The sequence below is a fragment of the Mastomys coucha genome, unplaced genomic scaffold, assembly GCF_008632895.1.
Source record: "Mastomys coucha isolate ucsf_1 unplaced genomic scaffold, UCSF_Mcou_1 pScaffold14, whole genome shotgun sequence".
Lineage (NCBI taxonomy): Eukaryota > Metazoa > Chordata > Mammalia > Rodentia > Muridae > Mastomys > Mastomys coucha.
In genome coordinates this window covers 113,488,467-113,514,661 of record NW_022196896.1, presented here as the reverse complement: position 1 = coordinate 113,514,661, position 26,195 = coordinate 113,488,467, and the positions used below count along the sequence as shown (strand labels likewise).

Genomic DNA, 26,195 nt, shown 5'->3' with positions numbered 1-26,195 from the left:
GGACTCACTCTGTAGACCAGGCTGGCCTTGACTCAGAAATTCACCTGCCTTTGCCTCCCAAGTGCTGGGATTAAAGGCGTGTACCACCACCGCCTGGCCCAGCTTTTCCTTTTGTTTTCTTCTAAGAAAAGCAAACCAGTGTCTGTTGCTTCAGTTGGTTTCCATGTGATCTCTGCTTCAGGAGCAGCACCCTAGAATTCTGTATATGTCTGAATTTCTGCAGTAAAGGTCATTTCTGAGTCAGTTTTGGCAAAGTTAAGCCCAGCAGCTTGGTGCTCTGAGCTCTGGAGGGCATTCCAAATGGAAAAGGCTTGATTTGTCTCTTGTCTTGTACTCTCCTGGCTATGCTGTCTATCTCGTATTTCAATCATACATCTCTGCAAACTGTTAACTTAGACACAAGTTAACACTTAGACACTGTTGAAAGACCAGGAGATTGAAATCCAGTAAACGAATCTTATAAGTGTCTTGTAAAGACAAAATATTTTGTCTTTGTAAGAGAAATATCTTATAATGTTATAAAACACTAGAGTAAAAATACTGTTCTGATACTATTTCAGTGAGGTTTCTGCCAGTCCCCAGGCTCAGATTTAGAAACTTAGCAAACCTCCGTCTACTTAATACATAACTGATGCTGTGCTTATGGGGGAGTGCAGAGGGAGGTGAAGCTCTGGGCCTCACACGAGCTAGGCAGAGCACTGCACCATGGAGCCACACAGCCCAGAATGCCACTTTTAAGTTAGAGTAGGGGCTTTCCTTTCTTTCATCCCTGGAGCCATGTTGTTTTTTAAGTAAAACTGGGTCAGAAATTCCTAGGCCAGATTGCATTCTGAGGAAATCTGTCCTTACATAAATTTAATAAGATTGTTTAGCTGGCTACTGGGGCTTATGCACTCAAATTCTTCAGTCAGCAATGGATGCAGTCAACATCTTTGGGTTTGAGTAAGTCATCAAATAATGTTTATTTCTAAAATACTGGTGGTGCTTAGGAATGGAAGTGTTCAGTTGCTACTCTTACCAAGTCAAGGACTGTGCTGTTCATATGATATGGCTCATTGTTTTCTCACTCTAAATGTTCTTTAGCTATTGGAATTTTGGGAAGGAGACATGGTTCTTAGTGTTGCGAAGCGTGTGCCAGCAGGACTTCATGTGTACCATACCCTTGATGGTAAGATCAATACAGAACACAGCAGCTCATTCTGTGTTTATCCTAGGGAGCTTGCCAGTCTTTCTCTGCCTCCTACCTTTTTCTTTTTTAATTACATTTATCTTGGGGTGGGGGCGGTGTGGTATATGCCTACACAATGCATGTGTATGCTCATGGAAGCACAGGAGCCTGTGGGGACAACTTACACAAGTGGATTCTTTGCTTCCACCATATGGGTTCTCGGATGGAGCTCGGGTCATCAGACTGTGAAGCAAGTATCTTCCCACTGAGCCACCTTGTCAGCTCTTCTATCTTAGCAATCTACCCAATGTATATGTAAAATCTTAATATGGAGTATTTTACATTTTTTTAAAACTAAGACTACCACCCTACCAAAACTTTAAAATGCTTTAGTTACATAAATGTAGATACACATGCACAGTCACAAATGATGGCGCAAAATGGTTTAAAACCACTAAAATCTTATTTATGTTGCTTTACCCACTCAACCTCAGATCTGTAGCAGATGAAGTCAAATCTTTTGAGAGTTTAAAGCGCACTTCTCTGAAATAACAAACCAATAGAAGAATGTAGTGTTGTAATGTACATTTATTTGTGACAGCCGACACTGGCAGCGGTTTAGTAGTGATCTGGGCCATTTAGAGTCTATGGGTAATCTCAGGTGATTTGGGCCTGACTGTTGACCTCTGTGTGCCCTCCTGTCTTACTGCTGTGCTCACAAAACTGTATAATGGTCCAGATTTAAAAACAAAACAAAACAAAACAAAACAAAGAAACAATAAGCAGGGCAGTGGTGGTGAACACCTTTAATCCCAGCACCTGGGAGGCAGAGGCAGGTGGATTTCTGAGGTCAAGACCAGTGTGGTCTACCTCTAGGGTAGGGTAGGGTACCTCTAGTTCCAGGGCAGCCAGGGCTACACAGAGAAATCTTGTCTCAAAAAATGTGTGTGTGTGTGTGTGTGTGTGTGTGTGTGTGTGTATGTATATGTGTATAAAATAGTATAACTAATAAAATAATTACTGCTTTTTTATGATTTTTCTTAATAAGCGCCTTTTCAAAAACATTGGAGAGTCATGGCTCTCTATAGCTTAGCTGTATTTGTGGTCATGGGGAATGAATTGAGTATTTCATCTTTCTAGGAGATGAACTGACACTGTGTGAAGCTGAGGTTGCTGATGGGGAAGACATCTTTGTATGGAATGGGGTAGAGGTAAGAAAAATGGCTGAAGAAATATTGATGATAATTTAGGATGTTTTACAACTCGGTTGCAGGGCTGGGAATGTTGCTCAGTTGGTAGACTGCTTACCTAACATACGTGAAGCCTTGGGCCTAGTGCAGTTCCCAGCACTGCATAAAACTAAGTACGATGGTAGCACACATCTCAGCACTCAGAAAGTAGAGACAAGAAGATCAAAATTCAGGATTATCCTACACTATAGAGTAAGTTCAAGGCCAACCTGGACAACATGAAACCATGTCTCATTACAAAAAAAAAAAAAAATCATTGTAATGAAATTTTATTCAGCATGCAGTTAGCCTTCAGAAAATTACTGAAATGAACTGGATATGGTGGTACACGTGTATTTCAAGGCGCCTGAGATAGAACTACTCAAGTTGAAGGGCAACTTGGACCGCAATAGTGAGTTCCAGGCTACCCTAAGATATGTAGTAAAGCTCTGTCTCAGAAACTGAAAGGAGGTGTGAGGAGAAAGGGGAAGGAAAAGGAAGGAAAGAAAACTCTGGAATGCTCAGTACCTTTGAGATCCAGTCAGTGGTATTTATTAGATAGATTTCTTTAACCTATCTAATAAATCTATTTGGATGGCAGGGGATAGTGTGCCATAGGTAGAGTGCTTGAGAACCTGAGTTAGATGCCCTGAGCCTATCTAAAAAGCCAGGTATGGTGGCATGCTCTTGTATTCCCAGCACTGGGGAGACAGAGATAGACATAATTACTGGGGTTAATGGCCAGCTAGCTTAGCCTACTTGGTGAATTCTAGGTCAGTGCGAGACCTTGTCTCAAAAAAAGTTAGGACAACCAAGATCTTGGCTGCACACATATATGTGTGCACATGTGTGTGTTCATGCACACCTGTATGCACAAATGCACATGCACAAAAGTAATTAAGCCCCTTATTTTTTTGTTTTTTTTTTTTAACCAGTCTGTATGTCACATGTTTGATGCAGGATAAGTTAATCATCAGTGGCCTTCTTATTTAAATAACTGCACCATGGGCTATAGGGTGTATGCAACAGCTGCAGGGATAAAGGAGGGTGTAGCCCAGTCTACTAAAGTAGGAATGACAGAAGTGAATGCTGTCACAGGACGGATGAGCTTCTCAGATGCTCTTTGGCCTGTCCTTGGTCCTCTAGTGCCAAGCGCCGGGGAAATAATGGGGTGAGTGGGTAACCCACATCCCACCAGAGCTCAGGTACTCTGGCCAGGCAGACAGACATGGGAGGCTGCCCGGGCGCTCTCCACTCCTCAGGGTGGGTGTCTGGCTGTGGGAAGCCACTATGCCAGTCTGAGGGGTGGTGAGGGAGCAGCCCTGTGGAAAAGCTGAGGACGAGGCAGGGGCCCCCCAGGGCAGCTCAGTCAGCCCTGGCCGAAAGGAGAAAGGGGGCACCCAGTGGTTCCCTCGCGGGGGCGAGAGTCCTTGGTCTGGTCTTGCTGCTGGAAATGCTGGAAGACCTTCCTTTGAGAGACTAGAAGTGGCTCTTTAGGGGAAGGCCTAATCCATTGCTTCAGGTCAAGAGTCTAGATGAAAGGAGGCAGTCTATAGTTTTTAGGCTTTATTGTAGAAGGGGGTGGGGAGGGAGGGAGTAAAAAAGTAGAAAATTAGAGGTTGGCCATAGCCATGTGGAGAGAGGAGGAAGGGAAGGGGAGAGAGGGAGCAAAAGCTGAGAGTAAAAGCAAGAAGTTAAGAGTGAGAGAGAGAGGAGGGGTCAAGCAGTCCCTCTTATAGTGGGCTGTGCTATCTTTCTGTTCCCAGGTAACTGTGGGGCGGGGCATACCTGGCTGTGGTCAGGTGACTGTGGGGGTAGAGTCCAGCCAGAATACTGGGAGCTTGGGGCATTGTCTAGCCACAGGTTAATTGAGATGGAGGACTAGTGGTGTCAGGTGTCTATGTCTGGGGGCGTAGCTTTACTGTTCCATCCCTTGTAGAATTCTCTACCGGGTCTCCGCAGTAAGCCTCGTTCAACCAAGAATACAGACTGCCTTTCACGGTCCAACACTCTGGGTTTCCAGGGGCACATTGCCACCATTTGGCAACTCATAAATCTTTACTTTCAAGTCAGAAAAGATGGATAAGAGAAATTTTCAAAATAAAATTTAAAAGTTGTTCTTTTAATACTTAAAAAGGCGGTGTGAAAAAACTATTCACTTGGAATAAATGAGTTGTGCTACAAAAATAGTTTTTTTCCTGTGCTAGAATAATTTTTATTTTACCTTAATTTGGCAAACATAAACTTCACTACTGGTTGTATTGATGTTGCAGGTTGGTGGAGTCCAAATTCAGACTGGTTTTGATTGTGAACCTCTGCTGTTACACATTCTTCATCTAGAACTAAGTGGTGAAGGCTCAAAGTGTGAGCAGTTGGTGGAGTCGCCACACGTCTTTCCCGCTAATGCTGAAGTGGGCACTGTGTTGACAGCCTTGTGCACCCCAGGAGGCGTCATCCTCATGAACAGTGTGGAATCTGCTGATGAAGAGTACTGGACTGCTGTTCCCAAAGAAGGCATGAAGAAGACATTCAGAGAGCAAGGACTCAGAAATGGAAGCTTTATTTTGGTTCAGGATTCAGACAGTGATGTTAACAGGTAACTCATTGAAGAGAGAAATGAAAATGTATTTTGTTGTTCATTCTTTTAAAAAATAATGTGTGTGTGTATGCACACATGTGCACGCACACACATATCCATGTAGAAGTCAAAGGACAATGCTGTGGAGTGGGCCCCTCCTTCTGCCTTTTGCAAGGTTGTCAGGCTTGTGTCACAAACAACTTTACCCATGCCTGCTTCACCATCTCCTGTTGTCCAGTTCTGGGATAAGATCTTATGTGGTCCATACTGGCCTCGGCCTCTGTTTAGCTGGGCCTGATCCACCTGCGTCTATATCAGAACTTCTAGTTGCATCCTCTTGAGTAGACAGGAATGTTTGGGTTGTATAGCTTAGAGAGAACACTTTTAAAAATATGTCCTTGACGAACAACAATATGAACTAACTAGTACCCTCAGAGCTCCCAGGGTCTCAACCACCAACCAAGGACTGCACATAGAGGGGTCTGATTGTTCTGGCAGCATGTGTATAGTAGAGGATTGCAATTTGATCATCAATAGGAGGAGAGGACCTCGGCCCTATGAAGGTTCTGTGCCCCAGTGTAGGGGAATGCCAGGGCCAATAAGTGGGAGAGGGTGGGGTGGCAGGCATGGGGAGGGGGGAGGCAAGAGGGGTTTGTTTTTGTTGTTTTTGTTTGTTTCTTTGTTTTTTGGAGGGGAAACTGGGAATGGAGAAATTTACATGTAAATAACGAAAATACCTAATAAAAAAATAATAACCAAAAAAAAAAAACAGTTAAATATAGACAGTTTTTAAAAAAAAATATGTCCTTGACTTGTAGATTCAGTCTTAGTTCTCTATAGACAAGATTCTATCAAGTGAATTCTGATTGAATTAGAAAACTAAAAGCTTATTCTCATAAGGAACAAGAGATTCATAGGACAATTTAGCCTTTCCTTGTGGTATTCTCTGTGATTCTTGGGGGAGACCCAGCTTTCCCAAAGGGACAGAGAAATTACCCTGAACCCTGTAGCCATATCTGAAACTCTGAGGCTATGTACCATCCTGCTCCTGTGTCTGTGTCCATGCATTTCTGCAGCCTGTATGAGATGCTGAGAAGCAGAGCTGAGGGCTTTTGTGGTGCTTCAAGGAGACGTGTTCTTCAGCTGTGCTTCTCTGCCTTGTGTATAGGAAAGTGGGTCATGTGCTCTTTATAAAAGACAGTCTTTATTTAGTAGGACTTAGGAGATGAAGCAAGAACTGTGGAGATCCCAGTCCTCAGTAGGATGCAGTTTTGGTCACTATTGGGGTCTGGTGGCTTTTCTTTTCGTCTAAATTGAAATCATCATTTGGAAGGTTTTTATCTTTTTAAGCACACTAATGATTATCTCTCTGATAAATAGCTGTCTGTCTTGCTTTCCCCACATGTGTTTGTGAACTCTGTAAGCCTCCATTGAAAGTTTCCACCTAATGGATGTGGGCATCATCATTTGCCCAACTGCTCCTAAGTAAGGTGGCAGTATGACCCAGTGGTAAGGATGAGGACTCCAGCCAGCACCTGGGTTGTTTCCCAGTCTTCTGTGTGACTAACAGAGTGAGCTTAGACAAGTTTAGCCCACTCTCTGCTCAGTTTCTTCTGTAAGATGAGGTGACAGTACCCACTTCATAGAGTGTAGGACTGGAAGAGTTAAGTGGTCACCCATCACATGTGCTCATTGTGGTGCCATCTTTACCATTAGCATTGTCCTCTAGTTGTCCACTGCTGTAAGGTAGTCTTCATGAGCATCTTATGTTTAAAACTGCGAGGTGGGCTATCAGAGTGCAATGACTGAAACAAAGAATAGAATTGTGTTTGGGGTGATAAGTTAGCATGGTCAAAACAACTTATAAGAGAGTATTTAATTTGAGGCTCGTGGTTCCAGAGAGTTAGGGTTCATGACTATCATGACAGGGAGCATGGTGGCAGACAGGCATGACACTGAACCAGAGAGCTTACAGCCTTATCCAAAAGTAGGAGGGAGAGAGAGAGACAAAGAAACTGACTGACTGACTGACTGACTGACTGACTGACTGACTGACTGACTGAGACTGGTAATGATATGAGCTTTTACAGTTTCAATCCTGTCCCCAGTGACACCCTCTCTTAGCAAGGCCGAACTTCCTAATCCTTCCCAAACGTTTCCACCAGTGGGAGACCAAATATTCAAACCTCTGTACTTCCTAAAAGTACAGATAGCCCATATATTCCTTCACTCCACAGGAAGATTTTGTTAGGAAAAGAAACTTTACTTCCAGTTGCTACCATAAAAAAACAAAAATATTTAATGAAATAACAAATGTATGGTGTGTATGACTGCATATATACGGCATTTTTGTGCACTGCCTATCTACACGTATGTACACAGCTGCCCTGCTGTTAAATTAAATCCAGACCCCAATGGACAGACTTTGATAGTCTTCTAAAGCCACTCTAGGGATTCCTGTGTAGGCAGACAACAGGTGACCATTCCTTTATAGGAGTGACCTTTGAAGCTGGATATAATGGTACATACATGACTCTTTTCCCAGCACTTGGGAGTTTTAGGCCAGCCTTGGCTATACAATGAGTTGAAAGCCAGTCTGGGCTGTGGAAACCTTGTCTTGTAAAGAAAAAATTCTCCTTGAAGACTACTGCCTCACATTGCCCTAAAAACAACTAATGTGATGGTAGCAAGACAGTAGAGTGTGGTCCCTTCCCTTTAGCCACTTTAGAGGACACATACTGAATCTGGAAAGTGAATTCCCAAGGAAAAGTGTTTTGTAAGGACTCTTTCTTTCTTTTTTTCTTTTTTTTTTTTTTTTTTTTTTTTTTTTTTTTTTTTTTTTTTTTTTTTTTTTTTTTTGTTTTTGTTTTTTCGAGACAGTTTCTCTGTGTAGCCCTGGCTGTCCTGGAACTCACTCTGTAGACCAGGCTGGCCTCAAACTCAGAAATCTGCCTGTTTCTGCCTCCCAAGTGCTAGGATTAAAGGCATGCGCCACCACTGCCCGGCTGGACTCATTCTTTCAATGTTTCCTTCTTTACTTACAGTCTGTTGCCCAAACAAGGAAGATGGACCAACAGCGTGAATGAGCTCAACTGGCTCCAAGTGAAAAATTTCTGCCAGTCAGAATCTGAAGAGAAACAGGTTCAGATAGCCGTGACCATGCACACAGTGAGTAGATGGCCATTAGCCTGGCTGGTAGTGTCTGGCAGACTCCGATATAAAACAGTCCATCTTTCAGAACAACTGCCAGCAGCTATCATCTAAGGTCTTCTTACTTTTATTACTGCTTATTTACTTACATCACCCAGTGGCCTGCTTCAAAGCAGTATGTACTCTGCTTCTAAGCTCCTAACCCTGGAAGCTTAGAACTAGAATGTGGGACTCAACCTGGGCAGTTCCTGGAGTCCTAGATTGGATAAGCATGGAGAACTGTTGCCAAGGCTCCTCTCTGTGTTGTTTAATGCACATGTGTGTATTTGTCATTTTACTTTTTGTATTGTCAAGTTTTCATTTTTATCTTTAACTACTCTTTATATACACTGTGTGTGTCCTGTATAAAACCAACTACCCTTAAAAAGTATTCCTCTAGCTATGTGTGAAGGCAATGATTCTGGTTTTGTTAAAAATAATCTGTTTGTTTGTTTGTTGATTCATTTGTTTTGGCGCTGGTTGAGACAAGGTCTCTATACAGTCCTAGCTGTCCTGGACTGTCCAGGCGGCCTCTGTCTCCTGAGTGCTAACATTAAAGGAATGGACCCCACACTAGGAAACTTTGTTTCTTTTAACTTACTTTACATCCCACCACTGGCCTCCTCCCAGTCACCCTCTCCCAATCCTTACCCTTTCCCCTTCTTCTCTCAGTGGGTGGGGACTCCCCTGGATACCTCCCCACCCTGGCACTTCAAGGAAACATATTTTTATATTTACTTGTTACTAGCATATTAATGATTTTTTCCTATACCAAAGAAATAGAAACTTACTAAGATGTTTTATATCATTTTATAATTTCCTTCAAAATGTTTTTCTTTACATTTATTTATTTATTCCTTTCATGTGGAAGTTAGAGTTCATTCTCTCTCTCCTCTATGCAGATTGCAAGGATCAAACTCAGGCCATTAGACTTGGCATCCCCCTAGAGGCATCTTGCCAATCCTTGGCATTATAGTTTCTTAAGGAGTATGATGTTTGTTAGTATTCTTAGAATTGTAGTCTAGGATCAGTGCACACGAGTACCTGACCCTGTGTAGAAAGTGTTGTTGAAGTCCCTTGTCCTTTGAGTCTGCTGCTGCTTCTTAGCACTTTGTCGGCAAGTACATGATTTCTGACATCACTTTTACCTGTAAGTCTTAGCAGCATTTGATGCTCTAGAGGATATTGGCCTAAAGTGGGCTAAAAAAAAAGTCATTTAAATGAAAGCCATAGTCATCTCAGATTGCTGTTACACATTTTTATACTCTGTTCCGGGGTCCCAGATCCATTGTCCCCATGGGAGTAATGGGCCTGGCCACTGTTTTCTTTCCTTGACTCTTATCAGGTGAGTGGTTGTTAGTTTATTGCTTTCCAGTGAGAACTATTTCTTTCATTTTCATTGGTATCCTTTTGTCCCAATTAAAATCAGTTTGGTAAAAAATATTAGGACTCTACTCTGAGCTTTTATTTTCAATCTTATAGAATAATGTCAGGGATGGCTAAAAACTCTGTAGACAAAACAAATGTCAGGTAATATCTCAAATGATCTCTGTATAAGCACTGATAATCTTCATTTTCATCTCCGTCCATTCAACCTATACACAGTCATTAGTTTATTTCTCTATTTTAGGTGGTGTTTGATATTCGAATTAAAGCCATAAAGGAATTAAAATTAATGAAGGAACTAGGTAATCATTTCTATTTGCTTTTTGGTTTTATATTAATTTAATTTTGTTCTTTTATTAAAAAATATAGAAGAGTACAAAAAATAATTTAAGGAAATCTCTCATACCTACCACCCAAAATGGACAAATGTTAATATTTTTTCATGTGTTTGTTTTTGAAACATAAAAACAGTTCTCTGTGTCTTTCTTAGACCTCGTCTTCCTTTCTCCCCAAGACAGTAAGATACCTGACTCAGCTGTATTCATAATGTGCTCTATGTTATATGACTAGGGGTATTTGTATGTTTTTATAAAATCTATAGTGGGAAGTCTACACATTTACTGCTCATTCACAGCCTCATTGAGATGTAAGTTAGGTATCATAAGTGCACCCATCTTGAGTATGTAAATTAGTGACAGTCAGGAATGTATAGATACAGAGCACCACAGTCCAGTTGTAGAACATTCCCATCACTCCAGAAACATCTATGGCCTTCTGTCAGCTTATTTTCTGGACATTTCCTATAAATGGAGCCATGAGGTTCATAGATGTTTGTTTCTGGCTTCTTATTGCTTAGCACTCTAATCTTTGCAGTCTGTCCACTGTTTAGAACTTCCGAAGAGTTTAGTCCCTTTTTGTGGTGGCTGCCATTCAGTTGTAAGAATGCTCACACTTCATCAGCCTTTATGGAATGATGCTGCTGTACACACTTCGATGTGAATCTTTGTGTGGACATGTGCTTCAAGGGCTCTCAGTTAGACTTAAAACGTTATAATACTGGGCCATCTGGCAAATATATGTTTAGCTTTATTAGAAACTACCATACAGTTTCCAAAGGCTAAAGCATTTGCCATCTCAGTAGTGTGTCAGGGGAGCCCCTTCTCCCAGTCCTTGCTAATGTCTGCTACTGTCCCTTTCCACTGTCAGTGAGTGTAAATGGGTATCTCATTAAATGCAAGAATGCAACATTAATATGAAGGAATTTGTCAGTAGCAAAAACAAAATGGACATCAAAATGAGAAAACTATTTATTTATTTAATTGGGGTGTTTGTTTTGTTTTGTATATAGGGTCTCACTATATAACTCGGGCCTGCCTGGAACTCAAAATCCTCCTGCCTTAACTTCCTACATGTTAGAATTTCAAGTGTTTGCCTTGATGCATTTACCTGAAAACAAAAATAATATCATTATATATTAAACATGTATTTGGAAAAATATATGCAGGATCTGTACACTGGAAACTAGAAAGCACACAGAAAGAAACTAAAGAAAAATACATGAATAGAGGGAACAGGAGGCCATGTTCACAGATCGGAAGACACAATATTGCTAAGAGCTTATCTCCTTAGATTCAGTGTGTTCTCACTTAAAACACTAGCAGTTTTATTTTTTAGAGGATGATGCCATTCTAAAATGTGCATGGCAATACAAAGAATTCAAAGTAGAGGCTGGGGGATCTTGTGAGAGCATGATCAGCCTGGGCTACAAAAGCAGGTTCTAAGCCATGTCTTAAAAAACAATAGCCACAACCAAAGCCCTGAAGTAGCCACGACCACTTTGAAGGAGTGCTGCACGGTATGGCTTCAAGACTTCCGACAGGCCTGTTGGCATCTAGGAAGATACATAGAGCAGATAGATGTGTACAGCCCACTTTTGTGTACAGTGGACAAAGAAGAGGGTTTGCACCTTTAAGGCAGTGTTTCAAGAAGAAGCCAATGTACTAGAGGCAGTTCTGAATCACTGGTTTCCATATGTGCAAAAATGGACTTCATTTTTACCTTCCATCTTGTAAAATAATAACTTCAAATCAATATAAAACTAAACACTAAAACTAAAAAGAATAAAATTTCTTGAAGAAAATATGCAAAAAAATCTTGATGACTTTACTATGTGGAAAAGATTTTTTTAAGCATACTCAAACCATGAAAGAATATAAAGAAAAAAATATAAATTACCCAAAGTAGCCATAACAACTTCTCTTCAAAGGATATTTGAAAAAGCAAGCTATGAACTAGGAGAAAAACTTAGAAAATACACATTTACACTTGGATAAAGAATTTATAAAAAGTACTTGTAACCAATCCAAAGACATCTCAGCCCGAATTGGGAGACCTGCCTGTGAAGGAAGGATAGTGTCAGAGCCGGCAGAGGAAGTCACAACACTTCTGTCATATAAGTAATAAATATCCAGTCCCAATAAAACCAAATGTGGGGCTCCTGTGTGTAGGGAGTAGAAGTGCTGTATTCGCTTTGGAAAGCTTAGGGTTGGTTTTGCTTGGTTGATTTTTGTTTGCTTGGTTTTTTGTTGCTTGGTTTGGTTTTTTTGTTTTGTTTTGTTTTGTTTTGCTATAATTACAAACATTTATGTACCAATTCTATTTCTAGATATTTACTGGAGAAAAGGTAAAACATACAACCTTATAAAAACATAAATGTTCATAACCCAAAACTGGAAACAACCCGCAATGTCTATGAGCAAGTGAGTGAATAAACTACAGCCAGCCATCAGTGGACACTGTGGTCTGGAGAGCGGCACACTCCACACAGCAGGCGTGGCTCTCAGAAGTCAAATGAAAGGAACTAGACACAAACACGTGTAAACCAATGTTTACACACAGGAGGAGTTTTAGGAAACTAAGTGTAAGCTATAGTCACAGAAAGCAGATGAGGACCAGGGTGTGGGGTTGACTGCAGAGTAGCGTGGCAGGGACTTGGAGCTTGATGGTTTGGTGTGTGAGTACTTGTATGTTTATCAAGCTCTTCAGCTTGTACTGCTAGACTGGACTGTGGACTGTAAGTAAAAATAAGCACAGAGCTTATTCAGAAAGTGGGATCAATACTGAACCCAGTAACTGATTCCTCATTCTGAAGCTTTTCCTCCCTCCACACTATTTCTCATGCAGCAAGGGATCCTATCTACTTCCATGCGCTAGATTCTGCCCCTATCAGAACTCTTCCTGCTTTTCCACTACTTTCACTAACTCTGAAACTAACTCCTAGGGACCTGCAGTCAGGACTGTCTATCTATGATTTCCTTGGCACTGTCCTGCTAAGTCACAGCAGTCTGTGGAGGCTGCCTGGGGAGTCCCGTGCACAAGCTCTTGTCTATGTAGAGACTGTCTGTGCTCTGATCTCTGGACTCTCTTGCCTTTGCATTTTTGTCTCCTAACTTAAGCTGTTCATTTGTTCTTAAGCTAAATATTTCCTTTTATTTCTGACCATGCAGTCTCCAGCTTTTGGCTTCACTCCTAACACTCTGTATTTTTGTTTCATAGCGTTTATAGCTGCAACTGCTTTTTTTTATTTGTACCATAACCATTCACTTCTCCCATTAGATGAGGCTGTATAAGGGCAGAGTCCATAGATGTCATGCTTGATGGCTGTCCTGACTGATGTGAGGGGTTTGTTTTGCTGTTACCTTGCCTCAGCCTTGAATTTCTGGGCTCAAGAAACCCTCTTGCACTGGGCCATGTAGCTTGAACTACAGGCATGCAGTACCATACTCAGCTAGGACTGAGTAAAATGACTTTAAAGCACTGTACTAAAAAATCTACTTTTTTAAATTAGGGAAATACTTTTATCTACATATTTAATAAGAAATTTATAGTTTAAAATGTATGCCAGCTTCATAACAACGAGACAGAACTCTGGAGTCTCAGAGGAAAGTCTTTCCCACTCTATTAAACTTAGACTGTTTTTTGAACCTGTGCATTATTGCCCATTCAGAAATCTTGACACTCCTTCCTTCCAAGTTCATGCTTTGCATTGTAAGAATTCTATTTGGACTGAAAACATAGTGTGCTCCTTCCCAGGATCAGGAGTCTGCATCCTCAACAGTGCACGCTGGCCTCATCCACTTGCTGAGTGTATTTGAAATGCAGATGGTCTGCTTTGCACACTTGCACTTTGCTTGAATTTCAGTTAAATAGTTCAACTTCAGTGCGTATTGGCTAAAGCCCGTCCACAGTCACTAGCTCTGTAGCCACAGATGAGACCAGGCACCTCCCTTCTTTCAAGGTCAGTAGTAACTGGCTAGTGTATGTCTCATGCACATCTGCACACAGACAGTCAAGTGTGTAGTTCTGCTCCCTCTCACAGCCGTGAGCCTACCCGACATTGTACATGGATAGATCATGAAAGAAAGCACCCAAAGAAACAAATCACAATAGAGAAGCAGCCACTGTCCACAGGAATGGTGACATAGCTGTCACTCAAGAGGCTCCAGATATGCAGCTAAGGAATTTGCTAAAGGCAAATTTAGTGACTTAAGTGAGGATGGTGACAAAAAATACATTCCAGGAGAAATAATGCTGGAGAAAGACTTCACATTGAACAAGCTTGCAGAGGTGTTTTCCAACATTAAATGCAGAAATAGTCTTGGGAGCTAAGCTCATGTCAGAGTAGAAGAACTTGCTAAGGGCAGGAAACGTCCTCATGCCCCACTTCCAGCTGCCCCTCGAAGGGAAGACAACCCTTGTCCACACTTTGCATCTGGTTCTGGCTTTATGTTTTGGAGATTGGGTCTCACTGTTTAGCCCTGGCTGGTCTGGAATTAACTGTGTAGACCAGGCTGGCTTCAGCAACCCCCCTGCTTCTTTCTCCCAAATGCTTGTAGTAGGTGTACATAGCATCACACTATGCTTTTGATCAGTGTCCTGCAAGACAGAAATGGTCATCTCTGGTTCTACTGTTTTCAATGCATGTATATGTATGTGTTTATTTTACTTTTTTTCTTTTCCTGAACCATATAAAACCTTACAATTTTTAATGTTTTAGGAAAAATGTGCTAAAGTCATTGGCTAGTTGTAATTTTCCCACTGAACCATCTCAGCTATTTATATAGTATTGCATGACCGCAAAGTGAAGATTATCCACATTTGAGGTTGTTTTTTGTTTTTTCGAGACAGGGTTTCTCTGTGTAGCCCTGGCTGTTCTGGAACTCACTCTATAGACCAGGCTGGCCTCGAACTCAGAAATCCACCTGCCTCTGCCTCCCAAGTGCTGGGATCAAAGGCATGCGCCACCACCGCCCAGCGACATTTGAGGTTGTTATGGGGGGTTTTAATTTCAGTTTTGTTTTTTTTTTATTGTTGGAGTATTCTGTTTTGTTTTGTTTTGTTTTTGAGACAGCATCTCATTGTGTAATTGAAGCTGGCTTTGAACCCATGACTCTTCTTCCCTGGCTTCCTGAGTGAGCACTGAGTATAGAACCCAGATCCACTGTGCTCATCTGGAGCTTTGCTTTTTTGTGGGGGTGGATGTTAGCCTATGGTACGTACTGTAATTAACATAGTAGGACATTATTTAGAGCTCTTTGCTTAGTAGGTAACCACCTTCTTTTCATTCACAGCTGAGAACAGCTGTTTGAGACCCATTGATAGAAACGGGAAGCTTCTCTGTCCAGGTAACTCTTGGCAGCTTTCACAGCCTAGCAGGTTCTCATACAGAACACCTGTATGGTGAATAATGATTGCCGCATCTCACACTCCTACGTTACCTTCTCGGAAACTGACTTCTGGATGTATGTCTATCTAAGTGTCTTATTCCTTATAGAAATACTTGCACCATCTCTGTTTTCTTAAAAGCTCTTTCTGATGCCTTAGTCCTTGTTGTGGTCATGGTGTAATCTAAGGTCTTTGTAGCTTGACCTCTAAGGTCTCTCTGCTTGTCCATTTCATTGGGACACCATATGAATAGAGTCTTTGCTTCCCCCTTTTCTGACACCTCTTGAGATCAGCCCTGAGTATATCACAGATAAGTCTAATGACTAATGTTACTCTGTGCCACAGCTTTAAATGTGGAGGAAGCAAGTCCACCGTGCAGATTTATTAATTCGTGAAAACAAGTCTTTGGCCAAGTCATGTTTATTATGAATCATGTTTCTTAGCATTGTGGTACAAAGTAATGAGAATACTGTAGGAATGTGAAAATTAAACATAACCACAGTACATGTGCTACTTCAACAGGAAGTACAACCCACCTTTCTCTCTTAATATTCTTTTCTTTAGAGTGTGTATATAAATCTAGTAATGGTGTGGTGGTGCTGGGTGGAACTCAGGGCCTTGCCCAGGATAAGTAAGACTTCCCTTCTGAGCTACAGCCCAGCCTTGATCCTCTTGGTTCAAGAAAATAATGTCACTTTACTAAAGAGAGGTAGGAAGTCACAATATTCACTTGGTTATCACATTTCCTCATAGTACCAGACACTAGCACTTTGGAGGAAGCAGAGGTGAAGATGGGAAGCTCCGTGGGTCTGTGTCTGGGAAAAGCACCAACTTCCTCTCAGGTACAGTACTGTCCAGCAGAACAGAGTTGTCCTTCCCAACTAAAATGTCTACATTTTGTAACTGATATATTTAATGCTCTAGTAATAGTTTTTCTGTAAAAAGTTTCTTTAAATTTCTTTAAATTTTTATACTATTACACTATTGAAACCAAAAGTACCATTCCAAGGCATATTTCTGGGGTTCCTTTTGTAGTTGAGAAGATTTTTTAAAGTCGAGGGGCCACCAGTTTGAACCAGTATGTGTTATAAACTCTAAATGCTGACTGGGCTTAAGTGAGTCTTACAGGGATGCAAAAGCTTCCCTCGCCCTCATCCTCCTCAGCATCCCCTTCTGTATAAAATACCACAAAATGGACCCCTTGCCAGAGTCTCCCTCCATAATGAAATGTTACTAGCATAGCTCCATTGCTACCGTAATCAAGGCAATCTGGACTTTGATCCCGTTCCCCATGGCTCCTAGATACATCTTATTACTTCCCCAACCACTGTCCTTCAGTCTGCTCTCCTTGGAGTAAAACTAAATGTCTCGGAACCACAGATCACGCTTCCTGTGTACACTGACTACAGATTCCTGTGGAGCGACTGAGTCATAAGTGGAAACACTGGTAAAACAGTGTGAAAATTTTTAGGAGTCTAGTTCTTATGAGAAGCATTTTACTTTTGCTTTCAGGAAAGTGAGATTTTCATTTAAATGATAATGCAAAATTACTCAATATCATCTTGTTTTCACAAAATTTGGTGTTTGTTTTGTCTACCTGCCTGCATCCTTTTTCAATTCTGGATTCAACCTGGGGAATTCAGAATACTGGTCAAGCTCTGTGTCTCTAGCCACTGAGCGTTTTATTAGTTCTCTATGGGCTTCTGGCTCTACTTTTTTGAAAATAAATAATAAGCTTGTAGGGTATTTCAGTTCAGGGGAAATTATTTTCATACTTCTGTCTTGCACAAAGCTGTTCCTGTTTTTTGCTCTGGGGACTGACGTTCACCCTGAGGCAGAGATGGAAGTCACAGTAGAAGAAGCACTCTCAGTGAGAGACGTAAGTAATCACTTGGGTCGGGGCCAGGGTATCCTGTGTTGGGATTCGGGAGTTATAAAATGAGGGCTTACACAGTGTATGCTTTCAGAAATCAGTTGTACTCATTGAAAGGAAATTCAGAAGACAGTTGAGCCAACTGAGACTTTAAAATAAATAAGATTGTTCTTGTTACTTTTTACTGTTCTGATGATCGATAATACTACAGAAATTTGAGTTATGCAGACAGGGTGGCACATACCTATAGTCCAGCACTTGAAAGGTGGACACAGAAGCATCAGGAGTTCAAGGTCATCTTCATCTTTCTAGTACTTCAAGGCCAGCCAGAGTGACAGAAACCCTGTTTCTAAACAAGAAATGGGTTTTAAAGGAAAATATTGTAATCCTTCATTATCTCTTATCCCACTACTACTAACCATTTTATTTATTTCCTACTTAATATACATATAAAGTCACACAATAGGGTTTAGGGGTTTTATATGTTTATGTGTATTGAGAAAAATAAATGAATAATTGTGTTGGTGTCATTAAGAGTTGGGATTTTCAGTAAGCCTGCGCTCCTGTATTTGATTTTGAAGATTCTGAATAAACTGAATCTATTTTCTCTTAAAACCTATATGTTTTCTTGCTTCATCCCCTGCCATAGTTTACAATCCCTGAGCAACTTAGTATCAGGAAGCAGCCCTGGCACCCAGGGCTAGCCTTAGCACCCAGGGCTAGCCTTAGCTTCTTGGTTCTAAACAGAGGAACCAGGCATCCTGGAGTAACTGCTGTCCTCGGTCTAGGTCAGGAAAATGTGTATGACAAGCTACAGCATGTCACCACAGAGGACACTGAAGCTTCCTGTAGAGACTGAGGTCTACTCGTCAACGTGGGACAATTAAACTATAGGGAGAGTAACTGATATCCTGTGTAAGGAAAAAATTTTAAAAATTAGAAAGGGGTTTGAAGGGGAAAAAATTGAAGGGAGATGTGATTTAATGCTTTAAAACTCAGAAGGTTGAAGCAGGAGCATTATTTTTGTGGTAGCATGAGCTACACAGTGAGGGCCAGGCTAGGCAGGGTTACGTACCAAGAACTTGTTACCTCATTGATACATGGAGCCCATGTATATGCCCTCATTTACATACTCACATAATGCAAACCATACAAGAAAATACTGGTTGCCTTGCCTGTAGTGCATGCTAAAGGCCAAAAGGTTAGACATGTTTCGCTTCCCTGCTCAGACTAGGCCTCAGGTCTCTCATAGGCAAGGAGGAGCTGACATTCACCTCTCTTTGCCCTTAGGTAGGCAGTATCCCTCAGACTTCGCTAAGATGAGTTTGGTTTAGGAATGGTTTTCCTCAGGAAGTGGAAGTGGGTGTTTTTAATTATCCTTTTTTTTTTCTTTAATCTTTGGCATGTGTTGTCTGCTGTTCTCCATTGTGCTGTGAGGTCAGGACTTCTATAGTTATTTCCTGATAGTTTGTGTGGAGTGTTTTCTGAGTCTTAATTCAGGCTGGTTTCTCTTTGTAGGATTTCTACGTGTATCCAGTACTCAGTCATACATATTCTGCTTGTCCTCTTAATAAGTGAAGTAAATGTTTCTGGCTTTGTCTTAGTATGTGTTTAACCCTTAAGTGGCTGGAATTACAACCTTGTGCCACCCCCCATGCCTAGTATTGTGAACAGTCCTGGCAGAAAGTGGCAGAAACCGTGCCCCCATCTGGACTACCCTACTTAGCTCCTAGAAGAGAGAGAGCTAGCTTGTGAATCCTCAAAACTATGTGTGTGTTTATCCATGCACAGTGAAGTAGAATCAGACTTCAATTAGTTCCAGGTTCAAAATCTGGATTCCTCCTCCTTTGTAGATCAGAGACAGAAAACTAACATTGAGCATTAATTTTTTTACAGTGTTTAAAGATAATGCTGGAGAAGTCAGGTCAGCAAGGTAAGTTATTTACTGTGATAATAAAACATTATTCACATCCTTTAAAACAGTTACCTGGAAGCTTCATGAAGAATTCTCAAACTGGCCTCTTTCTGTGAGAGTTATAAGAAAAATATAGCTTAAATTTTGTGCATACATAACAAGTTCTCCTGGTTCTTATTTGCGAATTAAAAGTAATGGCACATTAGTGCTAAATAAAGATAACCAATGTTGGGTCCAGCAGAGGTTTAACACAGAGAAAGCTAAAGTTTCTATCACCTGGGACTGTTCAGGTCTTTTACTGATTTAAAAAAAAAAAAAATCGCTATTCAAAAGTTAGTTACACATGTTTATTTCTGTGTTGTAGATTAGAAAATATAATACAAATGAAGAAAATAATAAGTTGAGAATAATTGAAAGTGCTTCCCAAGCTTCTTTATAGGCAGAAGCCATGGCCTCTCACGGGGTGTGTATGTGTGTGTGTGTGTGTGTGTGTGTGTGTGTGTGTTTGTGTGTGTGTGTGTAAATATACTCTGAATGCACAGCATACCTGCAGTGCATATGCAGTACTTTGTCCTTGTAGGCCCGACAGCTCTACAAGGATCTCTGCTTGGTCCCAGTTTATATGAGGAAGCAGAGGCTTCCAGACTCTAGAAGGCATGTGCCCAGACTTTCAGTGAGGAGCATTTTTCTGCTTTCAGAGCCCAGCTTCTTGTCATTGGACAGTGCTGTGAAAAGATGGTGTTCATTTTAACTCATTAATGAGTTTTTAAAAATATATACTTAGGGGCTAGAGAGATGGCTCAGTGGATAAGAGCACTGACTGCTCTTTGGAAGGTCATGAGTTCAGATCCCAGCAACCACATGGTGGCTCACAACCACCCGTAATGAAATCTGATGCCCTCTTCTGGTGTGTCTGAAGACAGCTACCCTATACTCATTTATAATAAAAAAAATAAATCTTAAAGAAAAAAATATATATATACTTGGATTATAAGGGCCTAATGTGCTGTCCCATCCCTGCAATCCCAGCATTTGGAGGAGAGGCAGGAAGATCAAAAGTTGTAGGCCCCTAGGCATGTTAGCCCAGCACTATATCAACTTGTCTTAGACAGGGTTTCTGTTGCTGCAAAGAAAACATGATGACCAGAAAGCAAGTTGGGGAGGAAAGGGTTTATTTGGCTTATGCTTCCACCTTGTAGTCCATCATTGGAGGAAGTCAGGACAGGAACTCTCACAGGGCAGGGCTGATTGATGCAAAGGCAGTAGAGGGGAGCTGCTTACTGGCTTGCTTCTGTGGCTTGCACAAACTGCTTTCTTACAAAATGCAGGACTGCCAGCCCTGGGATGGCATCAGGGAAGTGGAAGCAGGCAGATCTCTTTAAATTCCAGACCAACTTGGTCTACATAGTGAGTTCCAGGACAGCCAGAGCTATGTAGAGAACCTGTCTCAAAAAAAACAAACAAAAGGTCCAAGCCAGATGGGCAACATAGCAATGCCCTATCTCAAAACCACAAAAACCAAAACAAGAGCTGGTAGTATGTCAGTAGTAGAGTACTTCCCTAGCATGTGCACAGCCCTTGATTTGATCCTCCACTTCCTTCTGCCCCACTAATCTCTCAAAAAAAAAAAAAAAAAAAAGGAAGAAGGAAGAGAGTTAACAAATCTTAATGTGTTTAAAGGTTCTTAGGAAGAAGGGCACTGTGGAGGATCAGAGGGGAAGCTTTCTTATTTAGTTACCTGAAGGTAAACATAAGTCAGTATACCTTTCTTGTTAGGTATATGTATCAACATTGTTATTCTTTTAATAACCAGGTTTTAAAACTTGCCCCATTCAACATTTTTACACACACACACACACACACACACACACACACACACACACAAATATTTTTTAAGAGCATCTGTCATTTTACCAGGGTAGTCAGTCTACTGGAAAACAGGACTCTAGTCAAATGTATTTAACTCACACCCACTTCATGAACATGCCTCTTAGGAAGTACTGTCTATTTTTGTTAGATTAACTGCTAAGTTTCCTTGTATACCCGAGAAACTTCTCAGGTGCAGTAGCAAAATCAAATTCAATTTCCTAGGGCTTTCAGAAGAGATTCCATACTTAGAAGGGTGTGTGTGTGTGTGTGTGTGTGTGTGTGTGTGTGTGTGTTATGTGTTATCTAGTATACATGTTACAAAGCTACAAAGTAAACACTGCAGCATAGCAGCAAGTACACTATGGTTGCATGTTCTGTTCATGTGTGCTCAGCTAGGCTGTGTGTGTAGACTCCGGAGCTTGCTCAGACAGGTTGCTCCTGGGCTACATCCCCAGTGAGTATATGATTTTGATTCACAAGTTTTTGCTGGGAGAAAAGCAAACTAAGCAAATTGAAGGATCAACTTAATATTTTTCATATTGTGAAAAACATAATTTTCAAATAAAAAAATGACTGTCTGCTACTGGGTAGAGCCTCATTTGATACCTGTTGTCTCTAAAGGTTGTTCCTGACAAACTCTTACAGTATTTTCTCTAGTGTTCTTCATCTTGCTGCTAATTCCTTCCTAGGAGAGATGTGGCACTTAAGGAAAATGGATTGGTGCTATGAAGCTGGTGAGCCTTTATGTGAAGAAGTAAGCCTTTCTCTACGTTTTTGAAACATTTTATCTTATTATATTGTGAATGTGATGGAGAGGGGGAACATGACATGGGGCATGTAAATACCGCCTGGGCAGACAAAATGAGAGGGCAATAGGCTACATTGGGGTTTCGGGGGTGGCGGAAGGCAGCTTAAGATGGGGGCCCAAGTGAAAAACAGTGCAGGATGAGATGGAGGAGGCAGGGGTTCACAAACTCCCAGTGTTCAGTCACCGCTGGGAACCATGTAGAGTTGGGAATGAGGGGGCCACCCAGGGTGAAGGTGGGGGAAACTCCAGCTTAGCTCAGGGATGAGTATCTGTCTGAAGGGCAGAGGAACCTTGTGCAGGAGACTTAAGCAGCACGGCTCTGTATGATGAAGGCTTTCTCCACAGTGGTTCTTGATGAGACACAGTCTTTGTCCAAACTGTTTGTTTATTGTTCATCTTGGAAAATTGGTCCATATGACTTACTCAGGGTGGGCCAGAGGTTGAATACTTTTTGCAGGAAGGAGTGTCTGGGAGGGGAAGCTTATTGGCTAAACCCTTAGGCAGGCCCATCTAGATACCTCATTAGCATGGAGAACTCCATTCTTTGCTGTGTGACTAGTGGTAACAATCCTCATGTGGGGTGTCCCGGTCACATGTTCCAGGACAGGAACCTGGTTTGAGAGTAGATGAAATGCATACCATTCTCAAGATACAAGAAGTACCAGGATTTCTGAATCCACTCAACTGTCCCAATTTTTGTCTGGTGGCACAACTTGCCCTGTTAACTGTCTACTGTTTTTCCAGAGACAGGCTATTACTACAAACCCAGGCTGGCCTCAGACTTCCTCCTTCCTGACTCTGCCTTTCAAGTGCTGGGATTACAGGCATCCACCACCATGCCTGGATACTTCTTCATAATCAGTCCCCAAATCAGAATTAGACAGTTCATCTCAAAGCACATTCATTGTTTTCAAAGCTGACGTCCCTTTCAAACGTGGCAGTCTCTTTCCCATCCTAGTCTTCTGTGTCTGTCTTAGATTTAGCTCTGGCCTTCAAAGGCCTACTGGCCTTTCTATCCTCTGCTTGCCCCTTTCCACTGCCAGAGTACCGCTTGACCTTAAGAGTAATTTCCTCTTAACTAAATTACTTCTACAGCTTCCCTGGCCCAGCAGGTGGTCGCCACATAGCCCCTCATACATAGCCCACACATAGCTCACGTCTTCAGTGGCTGTTTCTGTCCCACACCCCAGGCCAGTGCCCACTCCTCTGCTCTGCTTCACAGTCCAGCTGCTGTGCACTGTGACCTTCCTGCTTCTCAGCTCTTGACCATTGTCAGCCCTGACTTTCCCTTTGTTCTTCCTCCTACCCCCAAAGGTCTTTATCTTATTTCCTCTAGTTTCCAAATCCAGCCTTTTTTCCGACAATCACTGACATCTCACATTCCACAAATGATTGTTTCTTCCCGCTGATCTTTTATGGCTCTTCTGCTCTGTACCCATAGCTTAATACATAATAGCATTCTGATTCATAGTCTTAGTTTCATCTCCTTTGTCTTCAGGGTCTGCTTGGTTGTTTATCTCTTGAGAAGATAATAGAAGTATAAGACTTTAAAAGATCCAGCGGTCTCTTTGTTCATTTCAGAAGTGACAAAAAGAATTTCTGTGTTCCCAGGATGCAACCCTGAAAGAGCTTGGGATTCGTTCTGGGGATACTTTGCTTTTAACTGAAGGAAGACTTCCTCCTCCGGTAAGTTACTGTTTTCTGATTACAGTGATGATGGGGAATGAGAAAATATAGGCAGTCATAAAAAAAAGACAGCTTTGCCAAAATCTTATCAGTCAGGCAGATTTCCTTCCTAATATCTAAATAAAATTAAAATAGCTATATGTAAAATAAAATTAAAATCATTATATATTAGTATATATGTGATTAAGTTAAGATTATATTTAAAATCAGTGATATAGAGAACATTATTTCTTCCGTTTTTATGTATAACTTATTTGTGAGATGGGGTCTCACTATATACTCTTAGCTGGCCTAGAGCTTGCTGAATAGACCTGGCTAGCTTTGAACCCAAAGAGACCCACCAGCCTCTGCCTTCTGAGTACTGGCCTTAAAAAGGTGTCTACCACACCATGCTTTATAATAATTAATATTTTAACCCCATCAAAAGTCCAGAAATTGGGCTGGTGAAATGGCTTAGTGGTTAAGAGCACTGACTGCTCTTCTAGAGGTCCTGAGTTCAATTCCCAGCAACCACATGGTGGCTCACAACCATCTGTAATGGGATCCAATGCCCTCTTCTGGTGTGTCTAGAGAAAGCAATACATAAAATAAATAAATCTTTTAGAAAAAAAGAAAAGTCCAGAAATTACTACTACATCCAAACTAATAACTTACTGCTCTTTAATTTCTTATATTATCAGCATTATAAATTCATCTTGTTTTTAGTTTTTGCTTTTCTAAAAGGTTTATTTTATTTATTTTTTGTGTATGGGTATTTGCCTGTATGTATGGCTGGATACCACGTGTGTGCTTGGTGCCCACAGAGGCCAGAAGAGAGCGCTAGATCTCCAGGAACTAGAGTTATAATTGTGAGCTGCTGTCACTGCTAACATTTTGTTTTATCTTTTTGCCTGAAAAATACTGGTGCTAATTCTGGTCCCCCAAGAAGGCACTGACCCATAATTAGAATTTAGTACTTAAATTCTCTAAAGTAGGATTATTAAATCAAAAGGTATGCATGTTTTTAAAAGACCTTTTTGGTCTGTATTGCCAAAGTGTTTTCCTGACACATTCCAAATGACAGTCCTTTTAGAAAGTGAAAGGGCTCACTTTACTGTGTTCATCTGTGTGTCCGTGTGCGTGTTCACGCATGTGATGCACATGTGGGGAGTGTTTTTATGTTTGTGGACACATGTGGGGAACATGTGTGTTCATGTGCATATTGAAGCCAGCAGTTGGCATCAGTCATTATCCTTTTCACCTTATACACTAAGGTATTGTCTCTCATTGAACTTGAAACTAGCTAGTCTGGCCACTTAGCTTGTCAGGGGCTACTTGTCTTTCCACATAGTCGCTAGGGTCCACACTCAAGTCACATCTGGAGCCAGCACCCTAACCCTGAGCCTCTGCCCAGCCTGCTGAGATACTGATTTTGTTTTTTTTTTTAAACAAGCATTACACATCACTGCTTTTCTTTATTCATTTTTAATGCAAAAAGACAAAGTGATGAAGCAAAATGTTTCCAAACTCAAATATTCAGATAAATGGCATTAACTTATTAGAAAATTCAGACAGCATAGAAAGCTGTTTGTTAGGGGCTAGAGAGATAGATGGCTCAGCCGTTAAGAGCACTGACTGCTCTTCCGAAGGACGTGAGTTCAAATCCCAGCAACCACATGGTGGCTCACAACCATCCCTAATGATATCTGACTCCCTCTTCTGGTGTCTGAAGACAGCTACAGTATACCTACATATAATAATAAATAAATCTTTAAAAAAAAAAAAAAGAAAGCTGTTTGTCAAATGATAAAGCTCTAAAATGAAAAGCAAGAGTCCTATCCATGTCTCCCTTGTGCATCCTCCTAAGAAACTGCTCTGTAACCAAGCATGGTCATCCAGTGAGGTTGACACAGGAGGACAGTGAAACCCTGTCTCAAAATAAAAGATAAAAGAGAGGGAAGGGGGTTCAAAATGTATGTATGTATAAGTTATGAGCTCCTGAGGATGCACATCCTTTATGCTGTCCCCTAAAGGGTCACATACCTTCAGTGTTTTAAACTCATGTTCCATGTTTGGGTTCATTTACTGTATCTTGAGGATGATATATGGGATCTGCTCTTTTATTCATAATTGCATGGAGTCCTAATGAACTTTGCACAATGATCTTTAAATGTTTGAATAGGTAATAATAATATAAAATTCCAAATATCTAAAGTGTTGGGCTGGGAAAAGTTGGAATGCCTCCATTCCCCAGCCTTCACCACCTCAGTCCTCCATATTGGCATCCAATTTTCTCTGTATTCTCCAGAGGGCTACACTCTGGTCTGTGTACACTCAAGTATGTGTCTTCTATGTATACAGTATACATGTGCATGAGTAGTTTTTCATTTGCATAGATGACTATATTCATGTACCATATTTTGTGTATAGTCCAGGCTAACTTTGAATTCATGGCAGTTGTGCCTCAGCTTCCCAAGTCCTGAGACTACAGGCATGAGCCATCATGCCTGACTTTTACATAGTTTTTTTTTCATTCATATTTAGTATCTAAGCATGTGCTGTCTCAGTACATATGGAGCTATCTCATTCTATAGTAAGTACATGGTAGCCCACTGTGTGGAGGGCTTGTGTTGTGTGTGCTGGAGACAGCTTGCATGTGCTAATCTCTCACTCTACCGCTGAACTACAGCCCTGGACCTATAATTTTGTTGTTGTTGTTGTTGTTTTTTCTTTTTAAACTTTTATTGCATTATGATGAGAAAAGTTACATGATTTTAATTTATCTGAATTT

General features: G+C 41.1%; 1 protein-coding gene across 4 annotated transcripts in view; it reads left to right on the top strand.

The window, feature by feature from the left end:
- Usp40 (ubiquitin specific peptidase 40) overlaps positions 1-26,195 on the top strand; it is an 83,662-nt gene that overhangs the window by 33,800 nt on the left and 23,667 nt on the right. For all 4 annotated transcript variants that reach the window (XM_031368323.1, XM_031368325.1, XM_031368324.1 and 1 more), the window contains 11 exons: positions 1,084-1,168; positions 2,309-2,379; positions 4,671-4,993; positions 8,020-8,143; positions 9,795-9,852; positions 15,181-15,234; positions 16,028-16,116; positions 17,067-17,153; positions 19,044-19,080; positions 21,621-21,685; positions 23,351-23,425. In XM_031368323.1, the coding sequence (XP_031224183.1) occupies positions 1,084-1,168; positions 2,309-2,379; positions 4,671-4,993; positions 8,020-8,143; positions 9,795-9,852; positions 15,181-15,234; positions 16,028-16,116; positions 17,067-17,153; positions 19,044-19,080; positions 21,621-21,685; positions 23,351-23,425 (1,068 nt within the window). The remainder of the gene's footprint in view (positions 1-1,083; positions 1,169-2,308; positions 2,380-4,670; positions 4,994-8,019; positions 8,144-9,794; positions 9,853-15,180; positions 15,235-16,027; positions 16,117-17,066; positions 17,154-19,043; positions 19,081-21,620; positions 21,686-23,350; positions 23,426-26,195) is intronic.